We start from the raw sequence: 25,909 nt of genomic DNA, 5'->3' as shown, positions 1-25,909 counted from the left end.
CCAAAGACTGATTATTGGCAAAGATTAATAAAATTTGATAAACCAATGGAAAATTAACTTTAAATACAGATTTACAATTCATAGATAGACATATAGATAGAGATACAGAGTTATAACAAGAAACCCATAGGCTGTGTTTTGGCCAATTCAGTGGTGATGGGAGGGCAGCTGGGTGGGGTGGGAAGGGGCATAAACAAATGTTTTATTATGGAAATTTTCAAACATATACAAAAGTAGCAGTATTAGGATAACGAAGCCCATGTACCCACCACCCAGCTTCAACAATTACCAGCTCATGAAAAATTCTGTTTCATCTATATCACCTCCTGCTATCCCCCCTACTTCAGATTATTTTGAGGCAAATACCATATTTCATATAATTTTATCAGTAAATATATCATTTTTCTCTAAAAGAATCTTTTTTTTCAAAAAAAATCATGACTACAATACCATTATCACAACTAAAAAAGTTAAGTTATTCCTTAATGTCATCAAATATCCAGTGTTTATATTTCTTTGGTCTTTCCACTGTGTTTTTTTTCTTTTTGTTTTTTTGGCCACGATGAGCAGGATGTGGGATCTTAGTTCCCCGACCAGGGATCGAACCCATGCCCCCTGCAGTGGAAGCGCAGAGCCTTTCCTGAACCACCAGGGAAGTCCCACTGTTCCACTTTGGTTGTTGGTTTTCTTGACTGTCTTCCCCACTGGATCCGATCAGGGACCTTGGCAGCCCCTGCTGTCCATGGATGGGGCCAATACACCTGTGTTCACACACCCAAATGAAGACAGCCACTGATCTGTAGGTGAGCAAAGACACTAAGGGCCTAGCTGGCAGGAGCACCCCCGTTCCAAGATGAAGAGCTGTCCTTAGCATGAGCGCTGACCAGGCTCAGCCAGGTGCTCAGAGCCCCCGCCTCACCTCACCTGGAGCACCCTGCCAAAATACTCACACAGTCCCTGCTCCTTACCACCATCTCTTCAGCCAGAACCTGCAAGGATGGGGCCAGGGCATAAAGATTTGGGGAAAATGTCTCAGGTACATTTGATGTATTACCCTTCCTGAGCTCCATGTGGCCCAACCAAGATGGGGGCACACCTGGGTGCCTGATACCTTCACCCTGCACCACTATAAGAAACCCCTGGGGTGGGCCACTGAGCCCAGCTATGGCTTCTGGGAAACAAAGGTTAATGTCAGTTGCCAGGGAGGCCTTGACACCAGGTCTGCTTTGTGACAGAGTCACCAAAACAGCCAGCACCATTCCCGGGGGAGAAATGGGGACTGGCCCTTTGTTGGATTATCCATGGACCACCTCCCCAGAGGGGCTTTCCCTCACTCCCCTGCTCCTCCCCTGGGCCATAGTAGGTGACCCTCTGAGCTCCTAGGACTGTTACCCTGGGCCAACCACAAGCGAGTCCAATGCCAGCCTGATCCCAGAATAGACATCAATGCCCATCTGTGGAAGAAGACTGCCACAGGCTCACCCTCTGCAGAGCGCCCCTCTCCACACAACTCTCTCCCCAAGACCAATTGCTATGTTGACACCAGGCCAGAAGCTGCCAGATGATAACCTATGGTTTCCAACTGCTTTCTGGAAGGACTTCCTCAGGCCTCGCCCTGGTCAGAATAGCCCAAACAGCCTCTACATCCTCCTCCAGCTGTCTTGGGCCAGCTGTTTGTATACTGAGTCCTGGAAGCTGACTCAGCCTGCATCCCCTTCCCCAAGTGGCAAGTGTGTAATAAAGTGCCCTTGGCGGGGCCGGTGAGGGAAGGCTGGGGCAGGTGGGGTCCTGTGTGTCCCACCATCTCTATGAAAGGGCAGTCCTCACATCTGCCCCCTGCTGATGAGACCAGGCGTGGGCACAGTCCTGACAACGCAGGGCGGAAAGGAGCAGCCATTAGCACTAATGAGGCAGGCGGCCTGAAAGCTTTTTACTTTGAAGCTCCTCATCCACCCAGGGAACAGTCCGTTCCGCCACCTTGGCTTCCAGGAACCCCAGGCAGAAAAGGGTGTGGGGGCAGGAGCAGGGCTGGGGTTTTGGAGAAGCCTGGAGGAAGAAGGGGGAGGAGAGGTAGGACCAGAGATGGAGGCAGAGGGCCTGCTTTTGGCTAAGTGGGCTTCTCCCCTCCCCTCTCTCCCCTCAAAAACCCAGGGTCTAGGTCTCCACCCCAACCCCACCCCGCTCTGGTCACTGGCCCATCACCCCCTCCAATGCCCTTGACCCAAGTTCCTGGAAGCAAAGGGAACATGCCATGCGTAGGGTCTGAATGAGCATCTCCGGGGCCACAAATTAAATTAAGTGTTCAGGGCCGCCTTCCTTGTTATTGCTAATGGCTCCAGCCTACCCATCCCCATTCCCCAGGTCCCTGTCCTGGGGAATGAATGTGGGGGCCCTGGGCATCCTATCTTGTTCCCAAACTTTGATTGGTTCCTGGAGACCTCACTCCAAACTGGAGATGGGTACCCCTCTTATAGAGCCCAGGTTCCAGTGAGAGAGGCCTGAACTGTGCCCCCACCCTCTGGGGGGGCGCCCTCATGCCCTGGCTGCAGGGAGCAGTCACGTGTGGGCCCTTCATTAGACCCTGCCATATAAACCGAGGGCATGGGGTGGCCAGGAACTCTTGGGGCAAGGATCCAGCAAGCAGAGGTAAGTCCTCAGGTTGGGCAGAGACTCCTACTCTCTAGGGGTCTTCTGTCTGGGATAGGGCACTTAGAGGGTGTTCTAGGGATGAAGAGGGACTAAGTGGTGGGTCTTCCTGCTGAGCCAGGCCATGCTGACCACAGTGCTGCTGAGTTGTGCCCTGCTGCTGGCAATGCCCACCGGGCAGGGGGCCCAGATGGGCTTGGCTCCCCTGGAGGGCATCGGAAGGCCTGACCAAGCCTTGTTCCCAGAGCTCCAAGGTCAGTGTGGGCAGGGGTGGGGATGGGTGGGGCCTGGACACTCTCTGGCCACGAACTATTCTGCCTGGTATGAGCCCTCTTTCCCCCTTCCCAATCCTAGGCCTGGGAGGTGGGTGTCTTGTGCATGGGGGTTTCTGTTCTCACATCATCTGTCCCAGGCCTGGGCCTGCAGCCCCCACTGAAGAGGACAACGGCAGAACAGGTGGAAGAGGCTCTGCTGCAGGAGGCAGAGACCAAGGCCTTGGCAGAGGTAACTGCTCAGGAAAAGGGCTGAGGCCACAATCTCTGGGTGGGGGGATCAGGCATCAACCTCCATCTCCACTTCGGTGACCCTCTCACTTGGGGTGACACTGCAGACCATCCCTCCCCATGCTCCACTGACGTCTCCCCTTGATTGGGTCAGGTCCCTGAAGCTGCCGCTGAAGGCCCATGTTACCCAACCCCTGCAGGTGCTAGATCCGGAAGGACGCAAGCCGCGCTCCCCGCGTCGCTGCGTAAGGCTGCATGAGTCCTGTCTGGGACACCAGGTACCATGCTGCGACCCATGTGCCACGTGCTACTGCCGTTTCTTCAACGCCTTCTGCTACTGCCGCAAGCTGGGTACTGCCGCGAACCCCTGCAGCCGCACCTAGTTGGCCGACGTCGGGGTCGGGGCTGGGGCAGGGGAGCGACAATAAAGGATGGGACCAACCCCAGGGTTGTGGTGTTATTTCGAACGTGACCGTCGGAGGGGGGAGGTCATGGCAGGGGCAAAGGTGTCTCCAAGCCAAGACACCACACACACATCCCTACCCCAGGGCCTGCGCTATCCCATCATGAGTCACTTACATGCATGCTCTTAGAGTGCCAGGCGTCGTTGGGAGAAGCAGAGGAGGGCCGCGCTCCTACCCTTGAGAATCTTATATAATAAATGAGGGGAAGGGAGGGCACAACGCAGCATAGGAGCTGTAGCTCCCAGCAGGCTAACAAAACATTAGGGTCCAGGGCCTGCTTGCGTTAACTCGACGCGTGACCCGCAGCGAAGCCTTCCCCTCACCGGACTTCAGTTCCTCTCAGGGGAAGGCTGACAACAGTCTGGAATATTTCCAAGCATAAGAAGCGCCGCCCACTCCCATCTTTACTCCTCTGGCCGCCACAGCACCACGTGCACCAGACTCGGGAAATCTAGAGTGAAGGCCCAATGGAATCCCCGCGGCCACGGGCGCCACCACGCGCTCGGCCTTGGACACTCCAAGCCGCTCCCGCCGGAGAGCAGGAGGCCCTCTTCCCCTCAGCGCGCAGGCGCCAGTGGGCGGTCCTCAGCCCACACCTGCGCAACCGTTCCGCGAGAAACCACCCGGAAGCCGGGCGCCGCTCAGAGCCCCGCCCCGTTGTGGTCACGTGGGCCGCTTGCGCGTCACCTGATGCGCTTGACAGCCCGCTGCGGGCGCCGCGTCAGCTGATCTTGGAGTTGTGCTGCGTGCCGGCAGGTCCGGGTCCTCCGGTCCAGCCGCCCCCGCCGCAGCCATGTCGTTCTTCCCGGAGCTTTACTTCAACGTGGACAATGGCTACTTGGAGGGACTGGTGCGCGGCCTGAAGGCCGGGGTGCTCAGCCAGACGGACTACCTCAACCTGGTTCAGTGCGAGACGCTCGAGGGTGAGCCGCGGGGCCGGGCTGCGGGGCCTCGAAAGGCCGGCAGGGAGGCCGGCGCGGGCCTGAAGGTTCTGAGGTCTGGGAGTGGAAGCTGGGGGTTCTCGAAGGGCCTGAGAGGTTGGGGAACCGGATCCGGGCCTAAGAGGCCTGCTGGGGATCCGGGGGCTAATGGCGGGTGCGCCGGAAGGGAATATACCTCCATTTGCGGCTCCGTGTGGGCCCAAACGCAAACAAGGCTTTAAGAACCGCAGTGGTTCGCCTCTGCTGGGACCACTTCTTCCCCGTTCTGCCCACCATTGTAGTTTGAAAGAGAGGGTCTCTCGGGAGTGGTTAGCTGGTGTGAGATGTGCTCGTACAAGCCTCTTTACCCTGACGTAGCCAGAGAGCTGTCTCGTGGCAAAGCTTAGGGAAACTAAGCGGAAAAGTCCCCGGCTTTCCCTCCCAGCACATACACCAAGGGCTTTGGGCTCATTTTGTCTTCACGTTGGCCTGCGCAGTGAGCCTTTCTGGGGAATTACTGAGCCAGCTTAGCGAGAGTTTCCTCCCATCGCCGATCCACTGGCTGAGCGGTCTTCTGAAGGCCCTGTTTGGGAGAGCCCTGAAAGTCGGTAGGTTCATACACCTGTATTTGACAATAATTGCCACCCGCTCCATGAGGGTGCCTGTTCAGACAGGGTTTCCTAGCACAAGAATGGTGAGAAGCTGAGTTCCACTTTTTCTCAGGACACACAGCTCCAAAGTGGAATTGCCTCTGTGAGGCGCAGCATCAGATTTACTGAATTAGAGACTTCCCTGATTCCAGTCTTCTCTTCCTCCTCCCGCTACCCACCGCCGCCCCCCAGGTGGTAGTGAAGGGCACAGTGGCTGGGCTGTGAGTTCCCATCCCTGACCTCCAGATGATATCCTCGAACAGAGGTACTGCTAGCCTCCTGGTTGGTAGCTGGAGGGGGAAGATGCCCAGATGATTCGCCTTCTGGAGAAAATTTTCTCATCATAAACTTACTGAGGTTAAAAGTGAGCTCAGTTAAAAAAGCAGTTATGTACCTTGCAAATTGGATCTGTAATGTGAAAATAAATACCTTTAAGTTTTAAAACTTACTGCAGTTCAAATACAATTGGGGGCATTATGGTTTTAACATAGATGTGCAAGAAAAGTCTTTCACCTCCCTTATGAGAGTGGAGGTGGGGAAGGAGAGGAGAGCACTTTAGGGTGCTGGGTTGTAGGAACTTGACAGCAACCTCATTGTCCTCACTGTGGCAAACAGAGGAGAAACAGAGAGAGGCTGCACAGGGCAGGGCTTGGCACACAGTGGTATTTAATGGGAGTTTTGTGGACTGATTGGGACTGAAGGAAGATCTTTATTTGCTTAAATCTGAATGCGGACACCATTGATTACCAACTGGCATTTGGTAAACTTGTTTCTCTTCTAGGCTTTCCTCATTCCTGCTGCCCTCCTACCCCACCCGTGTAGAGCTTCTGGGGGCACGGGGTTCCCATCTTCCCAGCAGACCCTCCATCATCCCCCATAAACATGTTAAGCCATTCTTCCTACAGCACTGCTCACACATGATCCCCTTGTGGATCACCATCCAGCCCTTTAGTGTGACATTCAGGGATTCCCTCGCTCTTTCACACATGTTCCTTTCCTTCATGCAAGCCATCCCCCAGCTTTTGGTGCACATTGTGTGGTGGACTTTGAACTTTCAAATCTGACTTTGAATCCCAGCCGCACCAATTACTGAATCACTTTAGGCAAGTTATTTAACACCTCTGGGTCTTGGGTTCATCATCTGACACATTAACAGCACCTATCTCACAAGGTTGAGAGATGTCAACAAGTTATTATGTGTAAAACACTTAACTCAGCACCAAGCACAGAATAAGTGCTAGGTAAATGTTAGGTCGTTTCAGTATTATTTGCACTAGCCATTTTCTCTGCTTCCTTCTTACTCCCGTGAAACCCAGTGATTCCCACCCTTTAAGGCCCAGACCCAGTACCATCCCATCTTAGAACCCCTTTGTGGACACGCTAGGCTAGAATGTTGTCCCCCTCCATCCAGTTGCAGCTCTTGTGTTTGTTTGTGCTGCTTTCCTAGAAGTCTGTCAACACAGAGTTTGAGATTCTTGGGACTCTAGGCTGGAGATGCTCAGGACTTTCAGGGGCTGGAGATAACCAGAGGCGGGAAGGATTGACCAGAAACTCCACTTGTCCTCTACAGAAAGGCCTTCTCTGCTCCTGAAGGTCACCCCAGAGGCCTGACCTCCAGCCCTTTGTTGCTGGGTGTTTTTGCTTCCTTATCTCCAGGGAAAAGGGAAAGGGGTGGGGGGGAGAGGGGCGGGAGGTGGGAAGGAGAGACCAAGGAAGCCTGTGGTCCCTATGAAATCTGTAGGTGTGTCCTGAGATGATGAGGTTTCCAAAGAACATGTTTTAGAAGTGGAACAGTTTCCTGAAGGCTCAGGACATTGGGTGGAGGGTGTTTATTTGTTCTGCAAGGTACAGGAAGTACATATAGACGCTCCACCCCACCCTAGCCTTCCTTCTTGGCTTCTACTCCATCAGGGCATCTGCTACTGACCTCTTTTGCTAGAACTCAGCCTCTTAGGACCGCTGAAGTCCATGTATCCTCCATTGTCCATCTTGCTTGATTGTCTCTTCTCAGAAGTAGGAGAAGGTCCTAGCCCTTGGTGAACTGAGGGAACAGAGCTAGGTGGTCACAAAAGCTCTTTTCAGCTCTGAGTGTTTTGGATGTGTTGAGTACCTTCTAGAAGTTGGGTCCTGTGCTAGGGACTTGTGGGGAAGAGGAGGTGGGTCAGAGATACACAAAGAGAAATCATACAGGATTACTTTGAATGTTTTCATTCATTCCACATATACTTGTAAAGCACCTCTTTTATGCCAGGCACAGCAGTAGGGTCTGAGGTACTTTGTTGAATGATGTTCCCCTTGACCCTCATAGTCTGGGGGTGGAGGTCAGTGGGGCCAGAAGACATTAAGAGATCAGTGTAGCATAGCGGTTACAAATGTGGGCTTACTACTGCACGTTTCTGTGGCCATGTAACTGCTCTGTCCCGAGTTTCATCATCCGTAAAATGGAAATAATAATAAATAAAATGATACGTATCTTTACTGATGGGGTGGTTGTGAAAGCTAAACAAGATAATCCCTGTAAAACACTTAGCATGAACTTGGCACATGGTAAGTACTGAGTCAGTGTGCTAGCTGCAGTTATTGTTATTTTAAAGCAAAGGAAATATATAATTGCATATTAAGGGTGTTACCTGTGAAAGGGACAGTGGAGAAATGATAGAGAATCAGAGGGGAACTTTCTGTAGAGAGTGTGGCTGGTTCAGGCCCTGCTGAGGAAGGATATTCGAGCTGAGGTGCGGACAATGAGGAGCCAGCTGTGCAGAGAGCTAGGCCAGGGATGGGGTGGAGTGGGGTGGGCGACATTTCGGGCAGAGCGACCAACATGCCAAGGAGAAATAGTTGGGCCAATCAGAGGGACCAAAAGGAGTCCTGGGTGGTAGGGTGCGGGGGACAAGAGCACAAATCTGCTCGGAACCCAGACCCTTGGTTTAAAAACATCAGGCTGAGCCCAGGGGAGGAAGCCCCTGGCCCCTCAGCACTGGGTGTGGAGGCAGAGAGAGTGGTGGCAGGGGGTACCACCTTCCACAGAGGCCTGCCGAATTTGAGGTGGTCGGATGTGACTAAGTGAACGTATTTCAGATCATGAGGAACATATGTCGTGCTAATTCGATGTTGAAGTCTTCGTTTGCTCATTCAAAAAACGCTTCCTGAAGGCCTACTGTGTGCCAGCTCTGTGCCTCATAAGAGAGCCAGGCAGGTATTTCAGGTATTACCATAGTTCTGAGCTTGAACCCTTAGCTTTGACCTTGGCTTCAGCCTAAAAGCATTGCTATTAATTTGTCTGACTGGCTGCTGGGAATACAGGTATGAGTGAGACTCTGGCCCTGCCCTGCAGAATTTCCCCTTTCCTTTTTTCTCTTTAAAACTATTTATTATGGAAATCATTAAACATATACAAATCAGAGGGAATAGTATACCGAACCTATAAGTAATAATCACCTAATTACAACAGTGATCAGCTTTTGTTGTTATCAATCTTGTTTCAGTAATAGCTGCATTTATCCCCCCACTCTCAAATTATTTTGAAGTAAATCCCAGACAGCATATCATTTCAGCTGTAAATATTTTGGTGTTTCTAAAAAAGATCATGATTTATTTTTTTTTTAACAACCACAATCCTATTAGTCCTCCTTTAAAAGAAACAATAGTTTTTGATGTCATCAAATATCCATTTCATGTTTAGATTTGTCTGATTGTCTCAAACGATTTTTTAATACAATTTGTTTCAAGCGGGGTCCAATTATGATCCATATATTTCAATTGATTGATGCTATCAGAAGTCTTTTAGTATATAGGTTTTCTGTCTCACTTTTCCTTTTATTTCCTGAAGAAGCTGGGTCTTTTAATTTATAGATTTTCCTTCCATCTCAACTTTGCTGATTATATCCCTCCTGTATAGTTTAACATGTTCCTCTGTCCCTTGTTTTTCCTGTAAATTGATAGTTAGATCTAAAGACCTAATTAGATTCTGGTTCTATTTTTTTTAAACAATATTTAATAGATGACATTTGTGCTTCTATTGAGAGTTGTTTCTCTTTAGTTGTTTCCCTTTTTATGACATAGGAACCATTGACATTTATTGCCTAGAACCATTATTTCATTAGGGGTTGCAAAATGGTGGTATTTTAGTTTTATGTTTCCTTCTGCAATTGCTAGCTTGAATACTTCTATACCTGGAAATTGCCAGTAATCAACTACTTGGTTACCCTGAAATACAGTCTGTATAGGAGAGGCAGGATAAATGCTTAATTCTTTCCCATATTTACTAGCTTCCAAAATAATGAGTTGGTTTTCCAACATCCTCCAAAGATGACTCGTGAGGATTGTTTGTTCTTCTTTTTGTTTGTTTAGTATCATAACACACTTATGGATTTTAATATATTTGTTGTGCTTCAGTCTTTCAACTTTATCAGTGCTCAAATTGTCCTTTGGCCAGTGGGAGCTTATACAATAGGCTGCCTGTTGTATACGGTTTTTGATATAACCCTGTAGCCTTCGTTACTACTGAGATGACAATATATTCTAATGTTATCTTGTACATTTGTTGACCCAGACCTAGAGTCATCGTTTCTCTTAGGGAACCTGATTCTTTTTATAGGAAAATGATATTTAGAGACCAAAATCTGAGTCCAGGGGTTTCTCATTGTTGCTGAGTTGGTCATTATTTCTAGGATTTTTCTATGAATTAGCTTCCTTCTTACTTAGAAACTTGGAAAATACAGAGAAGCCTATGGCTTGCTGGGTTATGCAGCTGTAACTCAGCTGATGGGTACCAGATGCCAGTTCCTAATTTGGAATGGGGGCTCCCCCGACACTTGGACCATTCAGTACATATTCTTCCTGTTGTAAAGAAATATGCTTAGCATTCAGAAGGAGGAACCCTGTGATCTTCTCAACTTCCATGTGAGTTAGGTGGTCCCGAGTGATTGTTTTCCTCAGCCAGTGAGTTAGATGCTCAGGGACTATGGTTGAAGAGCTCCCATGTGTGATATGCTGGTTGTCTTTCAGAACACTGTATCCCTCTCTGTTCTGAATCACTTGTCTTTTGTTCATTACAACATTTCCTTCTGCATTTCAACATTATTTCACAAGACACAGTCTCATATAGGAAGATGAAAGTGAGACTCCTGGCTGGCCTTGGCCAAATCACCAGTCACATCAAACTGCGGATACAAACATAGATGGTGTCTCCAGGAGTGGCACTAATTAGCTATTAGTGGCACAGTTAGTTATTCAGCACTAATTATAGTATGGCCAGGAATGTGGCTGGAAAGAGATCAGCTTTGAAGGATTGCAAAAACCACAAGAAGGGCTTTGTCCTGAATGCAGGGGATGGGAGGGTAAAACTACTGGACTTGTACTTCAGAATGTACCTGCAGTTTGAAAAGTGTTTTGGGGGTCGTGGCCACACTGAAGGTGGGAAGAACAGTCTGCAGAATCTTATAAGTAATCCAGGGCAGAGAAGATGATGGCAGCCTGTCTTCAGGCATTGGTAGGGAGCATTGTGGGGTGGGGTGGGGGGAATTATAGGAAGAGGAGTTGATAGGATTTGAGGGTTGGATAAGGAGGCTGAGGAAGAAGGAAGAGTCAAGGCTGATGTCTCCTCTCTGGCTTAGGCAACTGTGTAGGTGGCAAGTGAAATGATAGTGGACTGTGGAAGGAACAGGTTGGAGAAAGAGTGAGAAGATGGGATTGAGGGATCTGTGAGCCATCTGAGTGAAGATGTGGAGACTACTTTTGCTGCTCAGGTGTGAGGTCTGAGCTTGGGGAATCAGGGTAGAAGTGTGGCCACTGACCCCAAGAGAGAGCATAGAATCAAAAGAGTAGAGGCCCTAGATGAGGCCCTCCCGCATAGGGCTTCTGTTAAGCAAGGATAGGGTAAAAGATGGTCCTACCAGAAAGAGCAAAGGCATCCCCTGAGAGGTTGGTAGCCCCAAGAGAGAAAAAGAAGGGGGTGGTGACTGACAAACATGACCAAGAGATTGAAATAAAGTCAGACAGTTCTTCATTTGGTTTTGCCATTCAGAGGTCATTGGTGACCTTAATGAGTACAGAGGAGAGCAGGGCTAGAAGCTGACAGCAGTGCATGGAGTGGTTGGGCAGAGACAACATACAGACAGAGCAGAGCTCACCAATGAACTCAACTCACTGATGAATCCCTGCTCAGCCTGTTACTAGCTTTGTGACCCTGGGCAAGTGGTTTATCCTCAGCTGCATAATGAGAGGTTTTTTTTGCGGTACGCGGGCCTCTCACTGTTGTGGCCTCTCCCATTGTGGAGCACAGGCTCTGGACGCGCAGGCTCAGTGGCCATGGCTCACGGGCCCAGCCGCTCCGCGGCATGTGGGATCTTCCCGGACCAGGGCACGAACCCGTGTCCCCTGCATCGGCAGGCGGATTCTCAACCACTGCGCCACCAGGGAAGCCCCGAGAGTATTTTTTAAATTAATTAATTAATGGCTGCATTGGGTCTTCATTGCTGCGTGCGGGCTTTCTCTAGTTGCAGTGAGCGGGGCTACTCTTCATTGAGGTGCGGGGGCTTCTCTTGTTGCGGAGCACGGGCTCTAGACGCACAGACTTCAGTAGTTGTGGCTCTCGGGCTCTAGAGCGCAGGCTCAGTAGTTGTGGCGCGAGGGCTTTGTTGCTCCGCGGCATGTGAGATCTTCCTGGACCAGGGCTCGAACCTGTGTCCCCTGCATTGGTAGGCGGATTCTCAACCACTATGCCACCAGGGAAACCCACAATGAGAGTATTAAGAGGATCACTCTGAAATGTTAGTGACGTGTAAGCACACGTCACTGGAGCCGAGAGAGCAGTCAGGGAAGCCAGCTGCTCCCACTGTGGTCATTCCTTCCTGTCACTCCTGGGAGGCAGGCACCATGCTGGGCCTCGAGTGGGTAATGAAAACATGTCACACAGGCCTTGCTTGGGTGCAGGTGTGCCTAATGGACAGACTGGTGGACATCAAAACAGCATTGAATGTCCAGTAGGCACGTGGTACACTTTGGGGCAGTGGGAGCATGTGAGGAGTAGCAGTTAAAGGGTACAGGGCTTCTTTTTGGGGTAATGAAAATGTTCTAAAATTGTGGTGATGGTTGCACAACTCTGAATATACTAAAAACCATTGAATTATACATTTTAAATGGGAAAATTGTATGATACATGAATTATATCTCAGTGAAGTTGTCACACACAAAAAATTAGCCAGGTCAAGGAGTGGGGAAGAAGGAATGGCATTAGCAGTCTCAGAAACGTGAAACTGCATAGAATATCAGGAGAACTTTGGGAACTGGGAAGAGAGAGTAGAGCATGTGTCGGGTGTGCAGGGCTGAGGGTGGATAGGCACATTGGGCTGGTTCATCGAAGGCCTTGGGTGCCTTGGAAAGATACATAGCTTAGGAGGGCTGAGAGTTGTGTTTAAAAAAAGAGAGAGAAAGAGAGAGAGAGATTCTTCAGTTAGGTCAAGGTCTGTGTGTGGGAAATGTCTTGCTTAAGAGTTTATGTTCTTGCCTGGAAACACTTTGTTCCATTTTGTTTGTCAGAGGAGAATATATCGATTTGGTGAAACTGCGTGACCACGGCTTAGACAGCAAGACAAGCTTAGCTTGGTCCAGAATTCCTCAGAGTCAGATGTGATCCAGAGGAAGAGAGAACAGGGTTCTGACAATCCAGTGACCACAAACACGAGAGAGGAGCTTGGGAGGCGTTGGGGGAAGGGTGTACACATGGAGAGGGTTTGTACTTGGACCGAAGGGAACAACTACATTGAGTCTCTGAGCTGTGAGAGCCTGGGCCCACACACACCTGATGTTTTCCCCTCAGTGTCTGATGGCCCATGTTGTCCCGACTGCCCCAGGCAGTGGCATTGCTGTGTGAAGAGACATCTCCCCCCTACCCCCAGCACCCAATGATTGATGAGCTGGCATGGATCGCTGGTGGTGACTTGACTGTTCCTCTCCAGCTGGCTGCTGCTGCAAGAGGATGAGGCCCCAGAGCAGGGGTGGAGGCGAGGGGTAGGCAGGAGGGAGGTCTTGCTGCCATGAGCCAGCTTGGATTTGATCTGTCAGTAGATGAAGGGGGGGGGGGATTGTGAAGGGGACGAGCATTGGTGGTGTGTTGTGAAACTTGATGTGGGGCTCAGGAGGTTGGGTTTAGGAGGAGCCAGGCTAGAAGCAGGTGCTATTCCAGCTCTCCGGGTGAGAGAACGGGGCTCAACTGGGGCAGGAGTGGCACGTGGGCAGAAGAGGGACTGGGTCAGAGACCAGCTTAGGACATGAGACTGATAAGATTGGGCCAGTCTGCCTTAGGTATGGTGGTGAGAGGGGTTAGAAGTTAGTTAGAAGTCAAATGTCTGGGTGGGTGCTGGAACTGCTTCTGAGATGGGGACCACTGGAGGAGGAGAAGGTTTGGGGCATGGACAGGGTGGTGGAGGAGGAGGTGTTCTATCTCAGAAGTGCTGAGTCAGAGTGTCTGAGGGAGGTGGCTGTGTGGATCTGGAGCTCAGGGGAAGTAGCACTAAAGATACCAATCTGGAAGTCATCAGCACACTGGCAGCTCAGCCCACGCCCGGCCGTCTGTTGGCTTGCAACCAGGGCAAGCCTCCCTTGGAAGCCTGGTCCTGCCCACAAGTCTTGCCAGGAGGCTGGAGAGCAGCCTTAATGGCGGGCCAAGTGGACATAAGCGTGGCCTGAGGAGGATACCTGGCGTGGAGCCTAATTTGGCGAGCAGAGCAGGGAGAGCCACAGCCAGGGATTCCCCTCCAGATCCCTGCCGTGCCTCCTGCATGACTGGGCATGGTGGTTTCTTTTCTTTTTTGGTCTCCTTTTTAACTAAACATAACTTGAAAAAAAAATTCCAAAAATAGAGTTGATGGAAGGGTGACTTGGTGTAGATCCTTGGGGGAAAAGTTTTTACTGCCTTGTTTAAACATTGCATGTATATGTGCTGTGTGGCCCTATATACCCAGTTACAGGATCGTATCCCCTAAATTAGCACAGGATGGCACATACAGAGGTGTTCACACCAGCCCTGTTGGTAACTGCAACCTGTTAGAACCAGCGGAGTAGCCCTTGACAGGCTTTGGTTAAATAAATCATGGTCTGTGCTTACAGTGGAATACTATTCCGGTGCTCAAAAGTGATGTTCCATGAAGACTGATTTAGAAATATCTTGCTAGGTGAGAAATTGCAAAGTGTTGCGTGTAATATAGTCCCATTTTAGTAGAATGCCAGGTAATGTGCACATGGAAACGTGTTTGGAAGCATAGGCAACAAGTCTAGAGTGGCAGCCTCTGCAGAGAGGGATTGGAAAGGCTGGGAGGGGGAATATGTCAGTTTTAAATTTTATGTACCTTCCATTGTTCAAATCTGTCATAGTGAACAAATGTTTTATAATTTAAAACATCCGCTAAAGATATGTAAAATAAAGGAAATTTGAACACACAGGCGAGCAAAGAGAAGGTACTTACACCCATCCGCCATCCAAGCCAAGACCCCTGCTGGTGACCCTGGAGTGTTCTTCCAGATTTTCGTTCACAGCATTGTAGGGTTGATCTGAGCCTTAGGGAGCCCCCATCAAGCCCCTTCTCTTTACACCACAAGACTCAGTGTCCAGGGGATGCATGAGGGCCAGGACCAGATACTTCATGTCACTCAGACTAGAGCCCCAAAGCCCCTGTCCACGTGCAGCTCACCTCTCACCTGCCTATTTTTCTCTCTTTCCCTTGTCGCCACTTCCCCATCGCTACTTCTTGCTTTCCCTTCACTGATTACATCTTGCGCTAGTATATACTTTAGCCTGGTTTTATCTGGGAAGCTGTTTATGGTCAAGATAGTCCACACAGGAACTGATAACCCCCGTTTCATAAGCCCTGCCCCAGAGTTCATGTCAGAACTTGCTCTGGTGGGTGTTAACACATTTGTCCTTGGATTTACTCCCTGATTTCTTGGGCCTGGTTTCTGAGGTGGAGCCAGTGTCTGAACCTGTGCTTAGGACCTTTTGAGGTGACCTCAGGACAGGCAAATGTCAGTCATCTAGGACCCTTGAAGATGAGGCTTTCTGGGTGACCAGGGTTTCTGGATGGAAGAGAGGGAAAGATACAAATTTTGAACATTTTGCATAAACCCATTCTGGAATGTATTAGTCTCACTTTCTTGCTTTCACAGTGGCACACACTAAATAAACATAGCAGACTTTCTCCCAAATTAGGGCTGTTAGACTTGAAACGAGATGACACCAAACCACTGTCCCTGAGGGCCCAGGTCTGCCTCCAGTAGTTTGTCCCTGGCCCCCTGTGGTCAGAGTGCCTGCTACAGCACCCTAGAACCTTTTCTTACTTGTAGCTGTTGTTGTGCTTTGGGTTCAGCTGTTAGATGCCCTCCAGCTTGTTGGAAGGGTCAGCATTAAGAATGAACAGGTGTGAGGACATGATGCAATGGTCTGTCTTGTAAATCACCTCTGCCTGCTCAGAGTCAGGACCCTAGGGCCTCTCTGGGTCACCAGGACCTTTCTTGAGTTCTGTGTGAGGCCAGGCATCAGGCAGACCGTGGCTCCCTTTCTGGCCAACTGTGTGACACTATGCATGTGATTTAATGCCTTGAAGCTAGTTTGCCCACCTGTAAAATGAAACAGAAATCACTTGCAGTTGTTAGGACTCAACAGCACATGCCTAGCCAGAGTGAATGCTCAATAGATATTTGTATGATTGGATGAGCAGCAGGTCTTTATTGGTACTGGCAGGGGGCTAGAGTGTGGGCTGTGGGGGAGGGGAAGCTGAGGCCCCCATCCTGGAGGGGTGCACCATGTTGTAGATTGTCCTGTTTCTGGGTTATTAAGCACTTTTTTTTTGTTTGTTATAGCATTAAACATTAGAGACAGGGGGTAGAGAGCTGGATAAAGGGATTTGGAGATTTGGAAGCGTCTGGCCGAATTGGAGGACAAGGGTGGAGAGAGCTGAGGATGACCAGGCTTCCTCTGTAACCTCTTCAGTTTTGCCCCTCAGAAGGCCCCTTGCTTCACTGATGCAAGACAGACCAGTCCCTCATGATCAGACTCATGCTCGCCTTGTCTCCATTCTGGCTTTCCCGACTCATGTCCACCTCAGTCCTATTCTTGTTCTTTGTGACACATTTCTCCATAGCTCTGCAGGTGCCTGCAGCCTATTCCCTCAGGGATCAACGGCTGAGGGAGATGTGGACCAGGAGTCTGAGGCTGTTATTAAATCGCGTGGAGCCAGAGCAGAGCCTCTGGCTGTTGACAGTGCCATCCTCCCTTTGGCCACAAGGTGGTGGAACAGGACCATTCCGCTGCCTGAGAGCCAGGGAAGTGGGTGTGGCCGGATCCACTGGTGCATCTCCTCTGCTTCTCTGTGCAGCACCTGCCTTTAGCCACTGTCCCTTGGGACTCTGCCCCGGGGGGGCCCTACTTCCCTCACCCAAGCCCCAGTTGGCCTTCCCGGATTAAGTAGGGCTCGTGGCTCAGTGTCTCCTGTCTGTCCATCTCTTCCCACCCTCACCTCCCTGTGCCCCAGCTTCCTGGGTTAGGAAGGGGAAGGCCAGGGAGAATTCCCTGATGCTGTCCACCTTGTGCCCAGTGTAGACTGCTCCAGCCTTGACCACCAAGCTGTCCTTGTTTACTTCCACGTGGGTCGTGCTGGCAGTCCTCAGAGTCGGAGCGGCAGCTTCAGCTTCAGCACAGTGTGCTAGCTATGAACCAAGGGTCTTGGTAGCTCCAAGTAGGAGCTTGAAGCTGCCCAGGAGTCAGGGCCACGCTTCCTAGGCTCCCAGAAGCACCATCCTTCCCCAGGTGGCCTCCACTTTGGTCCTGCTACTCTGGTCCCTCCAGGAGACAGAAAATTCTTCCTCAGGACAGACTCCTCTCCTCCAGCCTTCTTCAGCACTTTGGAAACATGTAGGGGTGCATGTGGCACATACAGGTACATGTGTGTAGGATGACTCTGGAAGAGGCCCAAATCAGGCACCCCAGACTCTCTAGAGTATAGGTACATACAGTCATATTATCAGGTAATTGACAGCTCTCCACCCTGCACCCCAATTTGGAGGGGTCTTTCCATTGGCCTCCCTGGCTTCTGCCTCATCCAACACTGACTCCTTAGTTGATTAAAAAAAAAAAAGAACTATCCTGTGTGGGAATATTGGCCTTCTTCTTCTTTTAGAGGCAGGAAAATCAAGACCCTGAAGGGCCATTTAGTAGACTGGGCCTGACACCTGCTCTGCCCATCTGCACTCAGCACCCTGCAGCTCAAGGGGCTGGGGTGGGGCTGCCCCCGTGTGTGTGGGTGGTCCTGAGGGGTGGCAGGCAGACCTGCGGCGGGGAAAGGGATGTGTGGAGGAACAGCCCTGACTGGGTGCCGGGCACTGCTTTCCTGGCCAACTCTGGCCTGGCCCTGGGCCAGACCTTGTCCCCCCTTGGCCACTCAGGCAATGATTTTCAGGCTTTGACCTCAGCTGAGGCTTCGTGTTTGGCTGGAGGATGGGGCTTTCCCCTCCAAGGAGTCATCTGTGGTGTCTTTGCTGCTGCAACTCAGCTTTTCCTGCTTGCCACACTGCTCCACAGCCCCGGGCCTCCCCGGCACCTGCTGTGAGCTCTGCCAGGGCTGCTTCCTGGATACCCAGGCCTCTGGCCTCACTCTGAGCCCCTGCATGGCCCTCAGGGGCTGAGGTCGCACAGAGTCAGTGAGATCCAGGCCTGATCAGGGTAGAGAGTGTCAGAGTTGGCCAGGCCCCTGGAAGTAACCTTATACAACCCTCTTATTTTACCTGGGAAATTGGGTCCAGGTGAGGCCCGAGGCCTTGCTTATGGTCTCCTGACACCCTTCTTGCTCCTCCTGTCCAGTCATTCTACATTTTTTGATTCTTTCCTTCATTTGTTCACTGAAGGCTGCCTGGACTATGCCTCTTTGTGCCAGGCCCCCAACTCAGGAAGGCGTGGTCAGGTGAACGAGACCCTGATTCTGGGGCCCTTGCCATTCCCCCAGGGCTTGCCACATGGTATCTAGCATGGGAATTAAGGGTTGGGAGTCGAGGAATACAGGTGAGCTGCGACCCATGACCTGGCACACAGGGCCCAAGGATGCCAGTCATGGGTCGTAGCTCACCCATTTCCCCCACCTTCAACACTTTAAACTCCAAGCGAGATGCCGTGTGGCAAGGCCTGGGGAAAGTGGAGTGCTATGAGATTCCCGGAGCAGGCGACCACCTCTGTCTCAGGGCCAGCCTGAGTGCTGATCCGACTCAATCTGGTGTGTTACTGCTTCCCCTGCGTGTTTCCTGTCAGCCTCTTGAGCAGGGGGGTGAGGGGGTCAGGGGTCCTGGACAGGACCAGCTTGGATGCTACTGTTCCTGCCACTTCCTGCCTGGCCCAGGCCTCTTGGGTCTGCTGGGCATGAGTATGGAATGGATCAACTCTGCTCCTGGCCCGGGTTGCTTGGTCTTGTTTCTGTGAGCTGCAGGGAAGGAGGCTTCGTGCTGAGAACAGCATGGCTCGCAGCCCCAAATGAGGCCTGATTCTGAGAGCCCATCCATAGGGCCTAGGTCTGAGCACAATGAGTATTTCCATAGCTTGGACTCTAGGTACCGTGGAGCTGGCATGATGCTCCAGCCAGGATCCAGCCTGACCTGGCTTAATTTCACAGGAACAGCAGCCCCTGGGACCCTAAAACTGCTTTCCCCTAGTTGAAGTGAGCTCCATCTTTTCTTAGGGATCCAGCCTGGATCCAGCCTGACCTGGCTTAATTTCACAGGAACAGCAGCCCCTGGGACCCTAAAACTGCTTTCCCCTAGTTGAAGTGAGCTCCATCTTTTCTTAGGGTCCTTCCTCCAAAGGACTATGCATGTAGAACAGAAGCCAAGCATCAAGGGCAGAGAGGATTGCTCAGGCGGTGTGGGCCAGTGGACCCAGGAGCCAGACATGGGCATGAGCCAGCTTTTGAGAAGCTCCCTGCCACAGCTGGCCTTTCCTGGGCTGCCTGGCGCCTGGCCATGCAGGGCCACTTTACCTCTTCTCGTTCAACACCCAGGCAAACATACATCTTTGGGAAAGTGAGAAGAAGCTCTTCGCTCGCAGCCCCAGATCCACTCCAACCTGCATGCACTGTAACTGTGGTGGTAAGCCTGGAGAAGAAAGAGCTTGTTCAGGGTCAAAGTACAGGGCAGCAGCAGAGGTGTGGGCCCTGCCTCCCAGGGCGAGGCTGGCTCACTTGATTCTCAGCCTGGGCTGTGGAGGGCAACAAGGGAAGCTGCCCTGCAAGCCCTGTGTCTCCTGGGACATGCCAGTTCCATGGGGCCCTGGGTGCGGATGTCCTGATGAGGGGCTATCCAGGCGGATCTCCACTCAGTCAGAGGAGAGCTTCTTGGAACTTGCCCTGGGTGCAGCAGTAACCAGTTCTGCCCCTCCCTTTGGCAGGTGGGACTGTCACCTGCCTGGCACCCTCCTGACTGTGGGTGGGTTGACTTCCTCATGGGCTGTGAGTGATGCTTTCATTCTCCCAGCTGCAGGGACGAGGTGTTCCTGAGGGTAATTACATGTGCTTCTGTCACCACCTGCCACCTGTCTCGGAGCAAGGAGAAGGGTGGTGAACCTTGCTGCCACCTAGACAGCACACATCCTGCTGCCTCCTAGACAAGGGGAGTGACACTCCCGCTAATCAAATCTCTGATTCTGATATGCTGGTGGGTGGTGTCATCCGGGCCACTTCTACAAATCAGCCCCATCCCCCTTCTGCAAATGCCGTACCTCACTGAAAGTCCTCCAGTATGAAACAAAATGCCAGCCTAGGGACCTAAGAAGGAGAACTCGCTGTCCTTTTCCTGCAGGATCTTTGCCTCATGCCAGCTGAAACCCACTAACTTGCATGTGGCTGTGCCAGCAGTAGCCTCCAGGTTCTTCCCGAGACTGCTGGCCCGCCAGCCCGGGGGCTTCCCATGGAGCAACGGCTGCCCTTGGCTGCACCTGCTCCCGAGGACGGCAGGGCAATAGCTCACCATGTGGTGGGTGGTGCGGAGTTGGGTCCTAGCCTCTGTCCGGGTCCTTGGGGTTGGGCTGCCCAACGCTCTGTATGATCCTGCTCATAGGTGACGTTAGACATGGGAGCCCCAGATTTTGAGCCCACTTTGTTCATCCTTCCCCAGGAGATAGCAGAGTGTGGCCTGTGCGTGTGCGTGCCCGTGCTGCACAAGGGCCCCTGGGGAGAGGACACACCAGAGCCCTGGGGAAGGGTCGGGACCATGGGAAGGAAGGGCAGGGGCGGCAGGGGCACACTGTGGAGTGCTGAGTGGGACGGCCTGAGCAACAGACTGGAGTCAGAACACAGACCACCTGACTGGGACTGAGCCTCTCCGTTGGGGAGCTCTGGGTGGGATCCTCTCTGTGGAGCTCTGGGTGTGCCGTGCCATGCTCAGTTTTCTCTGTATAACACTGTCTCTGTTCAGTGTCTACCCTCGGAGGCTGGCACTGCGGGGCCTTTCACCAGGTGACTGGCCAGGAGCCTGGGTCCAGAGATTCCACCTGCTGCTCAGGGCCAAGCTGTGGGACAAGATGTGAACTCAGGTCACTGTGGTCCCAAAGCCCAGGGTCTCTCTCCCTTGTCCCACTAAACCACCTAAGGAGCTATGTCCTGAAACCAGTGACCTGGCAAAGTGGGGCTTCAGAGAGGGGCTGTGGCTGTGCATGGACATTGTCCTGGGCTAGCAAGAGGCCATGGACACGTCAGTTTGGGGTGGGGGCAATCCCAAGGCTCTGGATGGGGAATACCAGGCGACACCTGAGGGAGGGGAGGAAGAGCTGGTATTTGATAGGAAGAGTTGGAACCCAGGGCTAGTCAGTTACATGAGGTCTACAGGGAGCCTGTGATGGGCCTGGTAGAGGCCTGGGGATGAGGAGGATGCTTAGTCTGTGCTGCAGCCCCCAGGTAAACCCAGGGTTAATGGTTTCCATGCTGTGGCTCCCACGCTGGGAGTTCCAGATGTGGCGCTCTGACCCTGCAGAGCCAGCCAACCAGTGCACACATCTGCTTTGGAGCTGATATGAAGAAAAGAGGTCTCCCCCACCCCCAGAGCCTGGGGAGGAGACTCAAACACAGTCCATTTGCTGAGGGGGGGTGGTTATGGCTCCATTGGGCCACCAGCCTGGCTGTCTGTCCACCTCTGTCCATTTGTCTGAGTTTTCCCTGCTTTGAGCCCCTGGAAGTTGCAGCATTAGAGAGCCCTTAGGGTAGAACGAGCACTGGAGGTAGAGCCCAGGTCCAGTCCCTTCAAAGCAGTCCCTTTACCTGGGCCCAGCAAAGTGGTAGAACAGGCTCCAGGGCTCTACCACCCTCACAGGGAGGGGCAGGATGGGCACGCTAGGCTCTAGGGAGCATATTTACACATCTGGTTTCACTCAGCGGGCCTCAATTCCTGAAAACCCCTGAGCTCCCCAGGAGAGCATCGTTGAGTGACCTCTGGAAAAGCAGAAGTGAAGTCTGGGAACACACTGTCCTCTCACACTGTGCCGTGGCCAGCTGGCCAGCAAGGCCCCTCCGTGGGCCATGAGGCCATGGGTGAGTCTAAAGCAGGGGGCCGCCCCGCCTAGTGTACTGTGCCAGGGCTGCCTCTGTGCCTGCTGGGCCCCTGGGGCAGCGTGAGACCAACCCCTGGCCTGGGCCAAGACCCTCCCTCCCTGCCTCCCTGGGGCCTTTGCTGCAGAGGCTTGGGGACTGGAGATGCTGTGTGCTGCGTGCCCCTGGGAGCCCTGGTGGGGCTGAAAGATCACTTTCAGGGCTGGCAGGATCTGGGAAAGGTTTCAGGAAGTGGATGGGAGGCAGGGCTGCCCAGCTGCCACCTCTCAAGGTCTGGCTGGAGCTGGCTGCCAAGCCCACACTTGGTCCCTCAGAGAGCAGAGAGTGTTGGACAGGCTAGGGGTCCTCATGCCCTCCTGCTAATCAGGGGCAAGAGTGGTAATCAGAGGTGCTAGCTGGGGCCTGGGCTCTGCTGGTGAGGGGTCCTGGCCCAGAAGACCTGGGTTGGGGGTTGGCAGGCAGTGGAGGGACAGGTGGCAACTATGGGGCCTCCTTGAGTCTGGCATGGCCCTGGGAGGAACAGTCATGCCAGGTGGGTGTTGGGCTACAACCTGCCCAGGCGCCTTCAAAGAGCTCAGCTGGATCCTGCTGGAGCAGGGCAATGGTCTTTGACACAGGCAGTCTCAAGGTGGACAGGGGTGCCCTGTGGAGGAGGGAGGGCAGGGCTGTCACTTGCCAGGTTGGGGTGTGCCCTCCCAAACCAGCCTCTCTGGCTGGCCTGAGGAAGCAGCCCTGTTTCCTGGACTTCAGGGGCTTCTCTCGCGGGCACCCTGTGGACTTGCCTGGAGCACTTGCTTGTGCCAGAGATCACAGGCAGGTCGCCCTAACCGGAGAATAGCACCGGTAGAGCAGAGAGTCAAGGTCTAAGGCTGAGGCTGTGCTAGGGCTGAGGGTGTGGGGCCTCACAGGCTGGGGAGAGGAGGCCAGGCTCTGGGGCCACGGGGGCTGCTGGGTAAAGGTGACAGCGACACGTTGGAGTTGGAAAACAACGCTCTGGTGATGGTATGGAGAGTGGACTTGGGAGCTGGGAGCCAAGATGTGGGGCAGGAGACCAGCAAAAGGGCACCGTGGCGGTGAGGACGGCTTAGCGGCCCCGGGAAGTGAAGTGGGGGGATAGTCACCAGAACATTGGGACAGGCAACACTGGGAAGCAGAGGAGATCTGGGAGGGTCCTGGGTGGGGTTGAGGGGCCCTGAGGAGCTGGCTCAAGGCCCTCAGGGGAGGCTGCAGGCCACGGGAAACTGAGCTGATTGCCTTCCTCTGAGGAGGGCTTTAGGTTGTACTGCAGAGAGAACTTTCTGACAGCAGCAGCATCTTCTTGGACATGAGAACTCAGCCTCTGAGGAAGTCTTTTGCTGTGAGAGATCCCAGACTGGCCAGACATTCCTGATGCCGGGCCATGGATGGGAGGATTTGGGGTAGACAGCTGGGCTTGTGGGTAGACCAGAGCAGTCCCCCACGTCTGTGCTAACTAGAACACTGCTCACACCTCAGCCCAGGCACGTCTGGGGCTCTCAGGGGCTGTCACCGAGGCTTTCAGGCTTCAGAGCACAGAGCAAAATTAGCCCCTGCCTTCCCAGAGCCCCTGGCGTCCTCGTCTGCCCTCGGGGGCTGGGCCAGGGCTGGGTGGCCGAGTCTCCCACAAAGCTCTCAACAAGTTCCAGGCCTCTTCTCCTATGTTCTGATCCCACCCCCAGTCACACCTCCTCCACATCCCTCGGAGAGAGCAGGAAGCTGGAGGGGAGGGGGCTGGTTTCTAATGGACCTGTCCCAGCCCTGAGGACTGTGTAAAGGGCTTGGGGCTGCCAGCCACTGGGCCTGGCTACCAGGTTTCTTGAACAGAGTCAGAGCTGGTTCAGAAGCCCTGTGTGGTCTGAGCCAAAGGATCGGCTAACCTGCCTGCCTCCAAGTTGCCTTCTTGGCTAGTGGGCTGTCCCCTCACCCTGGGTCACAGGGAGAAGTGGGTCTTGGCCAGGGGAAGTGGTCTGGAATGGCCCTCTGATGTCGTCACTGGGGGCTTTTAAAAATGAGTTTCCTGGTAAGGAAAACTCAGGCCTTGGGCAGGATTCTCGGTAGAATCTCCCGGGTTTGCTCTGATTCGACAAACACTAGCAGAAACCACCCGGTCGTCTGTGTTCCAGCAGCCAAGTCCCCAGATGCAGCGTCAGCAGAATGCAGTAGCCAAGACACAAGGATGTTTGCTTTAAGGCCCATGCTAAGCCCCAGGGGTGGGGGGCATGCAAAGGAGAATCCACCCATCAGCTTTGCTCCTCTTATTCACATGTACTACCTTCTGAAGGAATGGCTGGCACCACAAGTGATGCCAGAGGGGTTATCTGTGAACCATGACAGTCTAGGGCCCCCGTCAGGTGGGCAGTGAGTGTCCAGGTTGCCTCCAAGGCTGTGGAGGGGCCTGCTGTGGCCCCTCTTACCTCTCTGCCACCTGCCAGCTCTTCTGGAACTAAAGTCTGCCTGGGCAGCTGGGTCCATATCTGAAAGGCCCATCTTGGGCCAAGGGCCATGGGAGAATGGTCAAAAATGTAAGGGGTGGGGGAGGAGAGGAGGCCAGAGTTGGGGATGGAGAGAATCCACCAGGTCTGATCTATATCCCCATCCTCTCTATGCTTGACTGTGGGACTCGACACGTTTCACGTTTCCTCTGATTTCCCTTTTTTGAGTCTGTGAAATGGGCATGGCTGGCGGGTCCAGCACATAGGTTGCTCCTGGCATGGCGTTAAGTATTCAGCAGGGCCCATCTGTTTCCAGTTAGAGTTGGTCTTGGTTCCCGCCTTGTGTTGGGGTGCTGCTTCCCACCTCATCAGTGCCAGGTGTTGAATGGAGTTGGTGGGGGCTGGAGAGGAGAGAGAGGGTGCTTGGTGGTGGGGGACTTGGGGAGCAAGCCTGCCCAGGGAGGGCAGCCCCGTGGAGCAGGTGAGGCTGGGGCACAGAGGTTTCACGCGGCTGGAGAGATTGGGCAGCTGTAGTGGAGGTGTAGCACGGCACTTGGGGAAGCCTTCCGGCAGCAAGTGCAAGGATGCCAGGCGAGGGGGTGTCGGGAGGCCTGGCCCCTGGTTGCTTTGGAGGATAGGAATCAGGATGCCGGGCTGGGGTCCAGGGCCCAAACTCACTGTCCCAGAGAATAGTGGGACCACTGGCATGAGGGGCCCTGCCAAGAGGACTGGGTTTTACCCTGCTTTTTGCCCTGTGCATCTGGTCTGGCTTCCAAGCCCTGGCTGTGGCCTGTCACCGCCTGAGAATGGCTCTTTGCTGCTGCAGTGGCTGGATGGATAAATGGACAGGTTTGAGCTGGCAGCTGCTGCGCCAGACCGTCAGACAGAGAACACCACATCCCAGCCCGGGCTTCCAGCTGCTGTCCGCACTGTGGCTTCCCCTAGTGGGGATTGGAGCGCCTACTTTGTCCAGGCCATAACTCCCTGCCCACTAGTTTTTTCAAGTATCACAATGTTTACTGATAGATGAAAGATGTAAAAGCAGGGCATATGACATATGACTTGATAAATTAAGTAGAGTTAATTTCAGTATGAAAATAAGAGGTACCAATTCATATTCTCACCATTTGTTTCATACCCACAAAAACCACTTCGAGGGCATTAACGATCTCTCAAAATTTACCAGTTTTGTGCAAGTAAACCATGTTTCTTTTTTTTAAAAAATAAATTTATTTTTTGTTTTTGGCTGCATTGGGTCTTTGTTGCTGCGCGTGGGCTTTCTCTAGTTGCGGTGCACGGGCTTCTTATTGTGGTGGCTTCTCCTGTTGCGGAGCACGGGCTCTAGGCGTGTGGGCTTCAGTAGTTGTGGCTCATGGGCTTAGTTGCTCCCCAGCATGTGGGATCTTCCCTGACCAGGGCTTGAACCCATGTCCCCTGCATTGGCAGGCGGATTCTTAACCACTGCGCCACCAGGGAAGCCCCCCATGTTTCTTTAAAAAACACAAAACAAAATACTTGTGCACTTATCCAGAGTCAGGGATATTAAAAGCTAGCTTGTAAAACCTATCACTAGAGGTGGGAATACAGGCTTATGCTCATACAGCGAAATCCCTCAATTAAAGAATTTTTCTGTAACAACCAAATGGTTAATCAAATACTGCAACAACTTGAGCATTACTGAGCAAAGCACCTTCTTACCCCATGC

At 52.6% G+C, this 25,909-nt stretch overlaps 2 protein-coding genes across 2 annotated transcripts in view; both read left to right on the top strand.

Moving 5' to 3' along the window:
• Window positions 1-2,770: 2,770 nt before the first annotated feature.
• Window positions 2,771-3,532, top strand: AGRP (agouti related neuropeptide). The gene is made up of 3 exons (XM_059999854.1): window positions 2,771-2,900; window positions 3,059-3,150; window positions 3,350-3,532. Exons 1-3 carry the CDS (start codon window positions 2,771-2,773, stop codon window positions 3,530-3,532), a joined length of 405 nt encoding a protein of 134 aa, XP_059855837.1.
• Window positions 3,533-4,311: 779 nt separating this feature from the next.
• ATP6V0D1 (ATPase H+ transporting V0 subunit d1) overlaps window positions 4,312-25,909 on the top strand; it is a 38,203-nt gene continuing 16,605 nt past the window's right edge. Inside the window, exon 1 of the mRNA XM_060000314.1 lies at window positions 4,312-4,536. Coding sequence (XP_059856297.1) covers window positions 4,407-4,536 — 130 coding nt within the window. The 5' untranslated portion in view covers window positions 4,312-4,406. The remainder of the gene's footprint in view (window positions 4,537-25,909) is intronic.

The sequence above is a fragment of the Delphinus delphis genome, chromosome 20, assembly GCF_949987515.2.
Source record: "Delphinus delphis chromosome 20, mDelDel1.2, whole genome shotgun sequence".
Classification (NCBI taxonomy): domain Eukaryota; kingdom Metazoa; phylum Chordata; class Mammalia; order Artiodactyla; family Delphinidae; genus Delphinus; species Delphinus delphis.
This window is presented reverse-complemented; position numbering and strand designations above follow the sequence as displayed.

Coding starts and splice junctions, on each gene's coding strand:
- AGRP (XM_059999854.1), top strand. CDS start 2,771: ATGCTGACCACAGTGCTGCTGAGTTGTGCCCTGCTGCTGGCAATGCCC. Junction 2,901..3,058: donor CTTGTTCCCAGAGCTCCAAG/GTCAGTGTGGGC, acceptor CATCTGTCCCAG/GCCTGGGCCTGCAGCCCCCA. Junction 3,151..3,349: donor AGACCAAGGCCTTGGCAGAG/GTAACTGCTCAG, acceptor CAACCCCTGCAG/GTGCTAGATCCGGAAGGACG.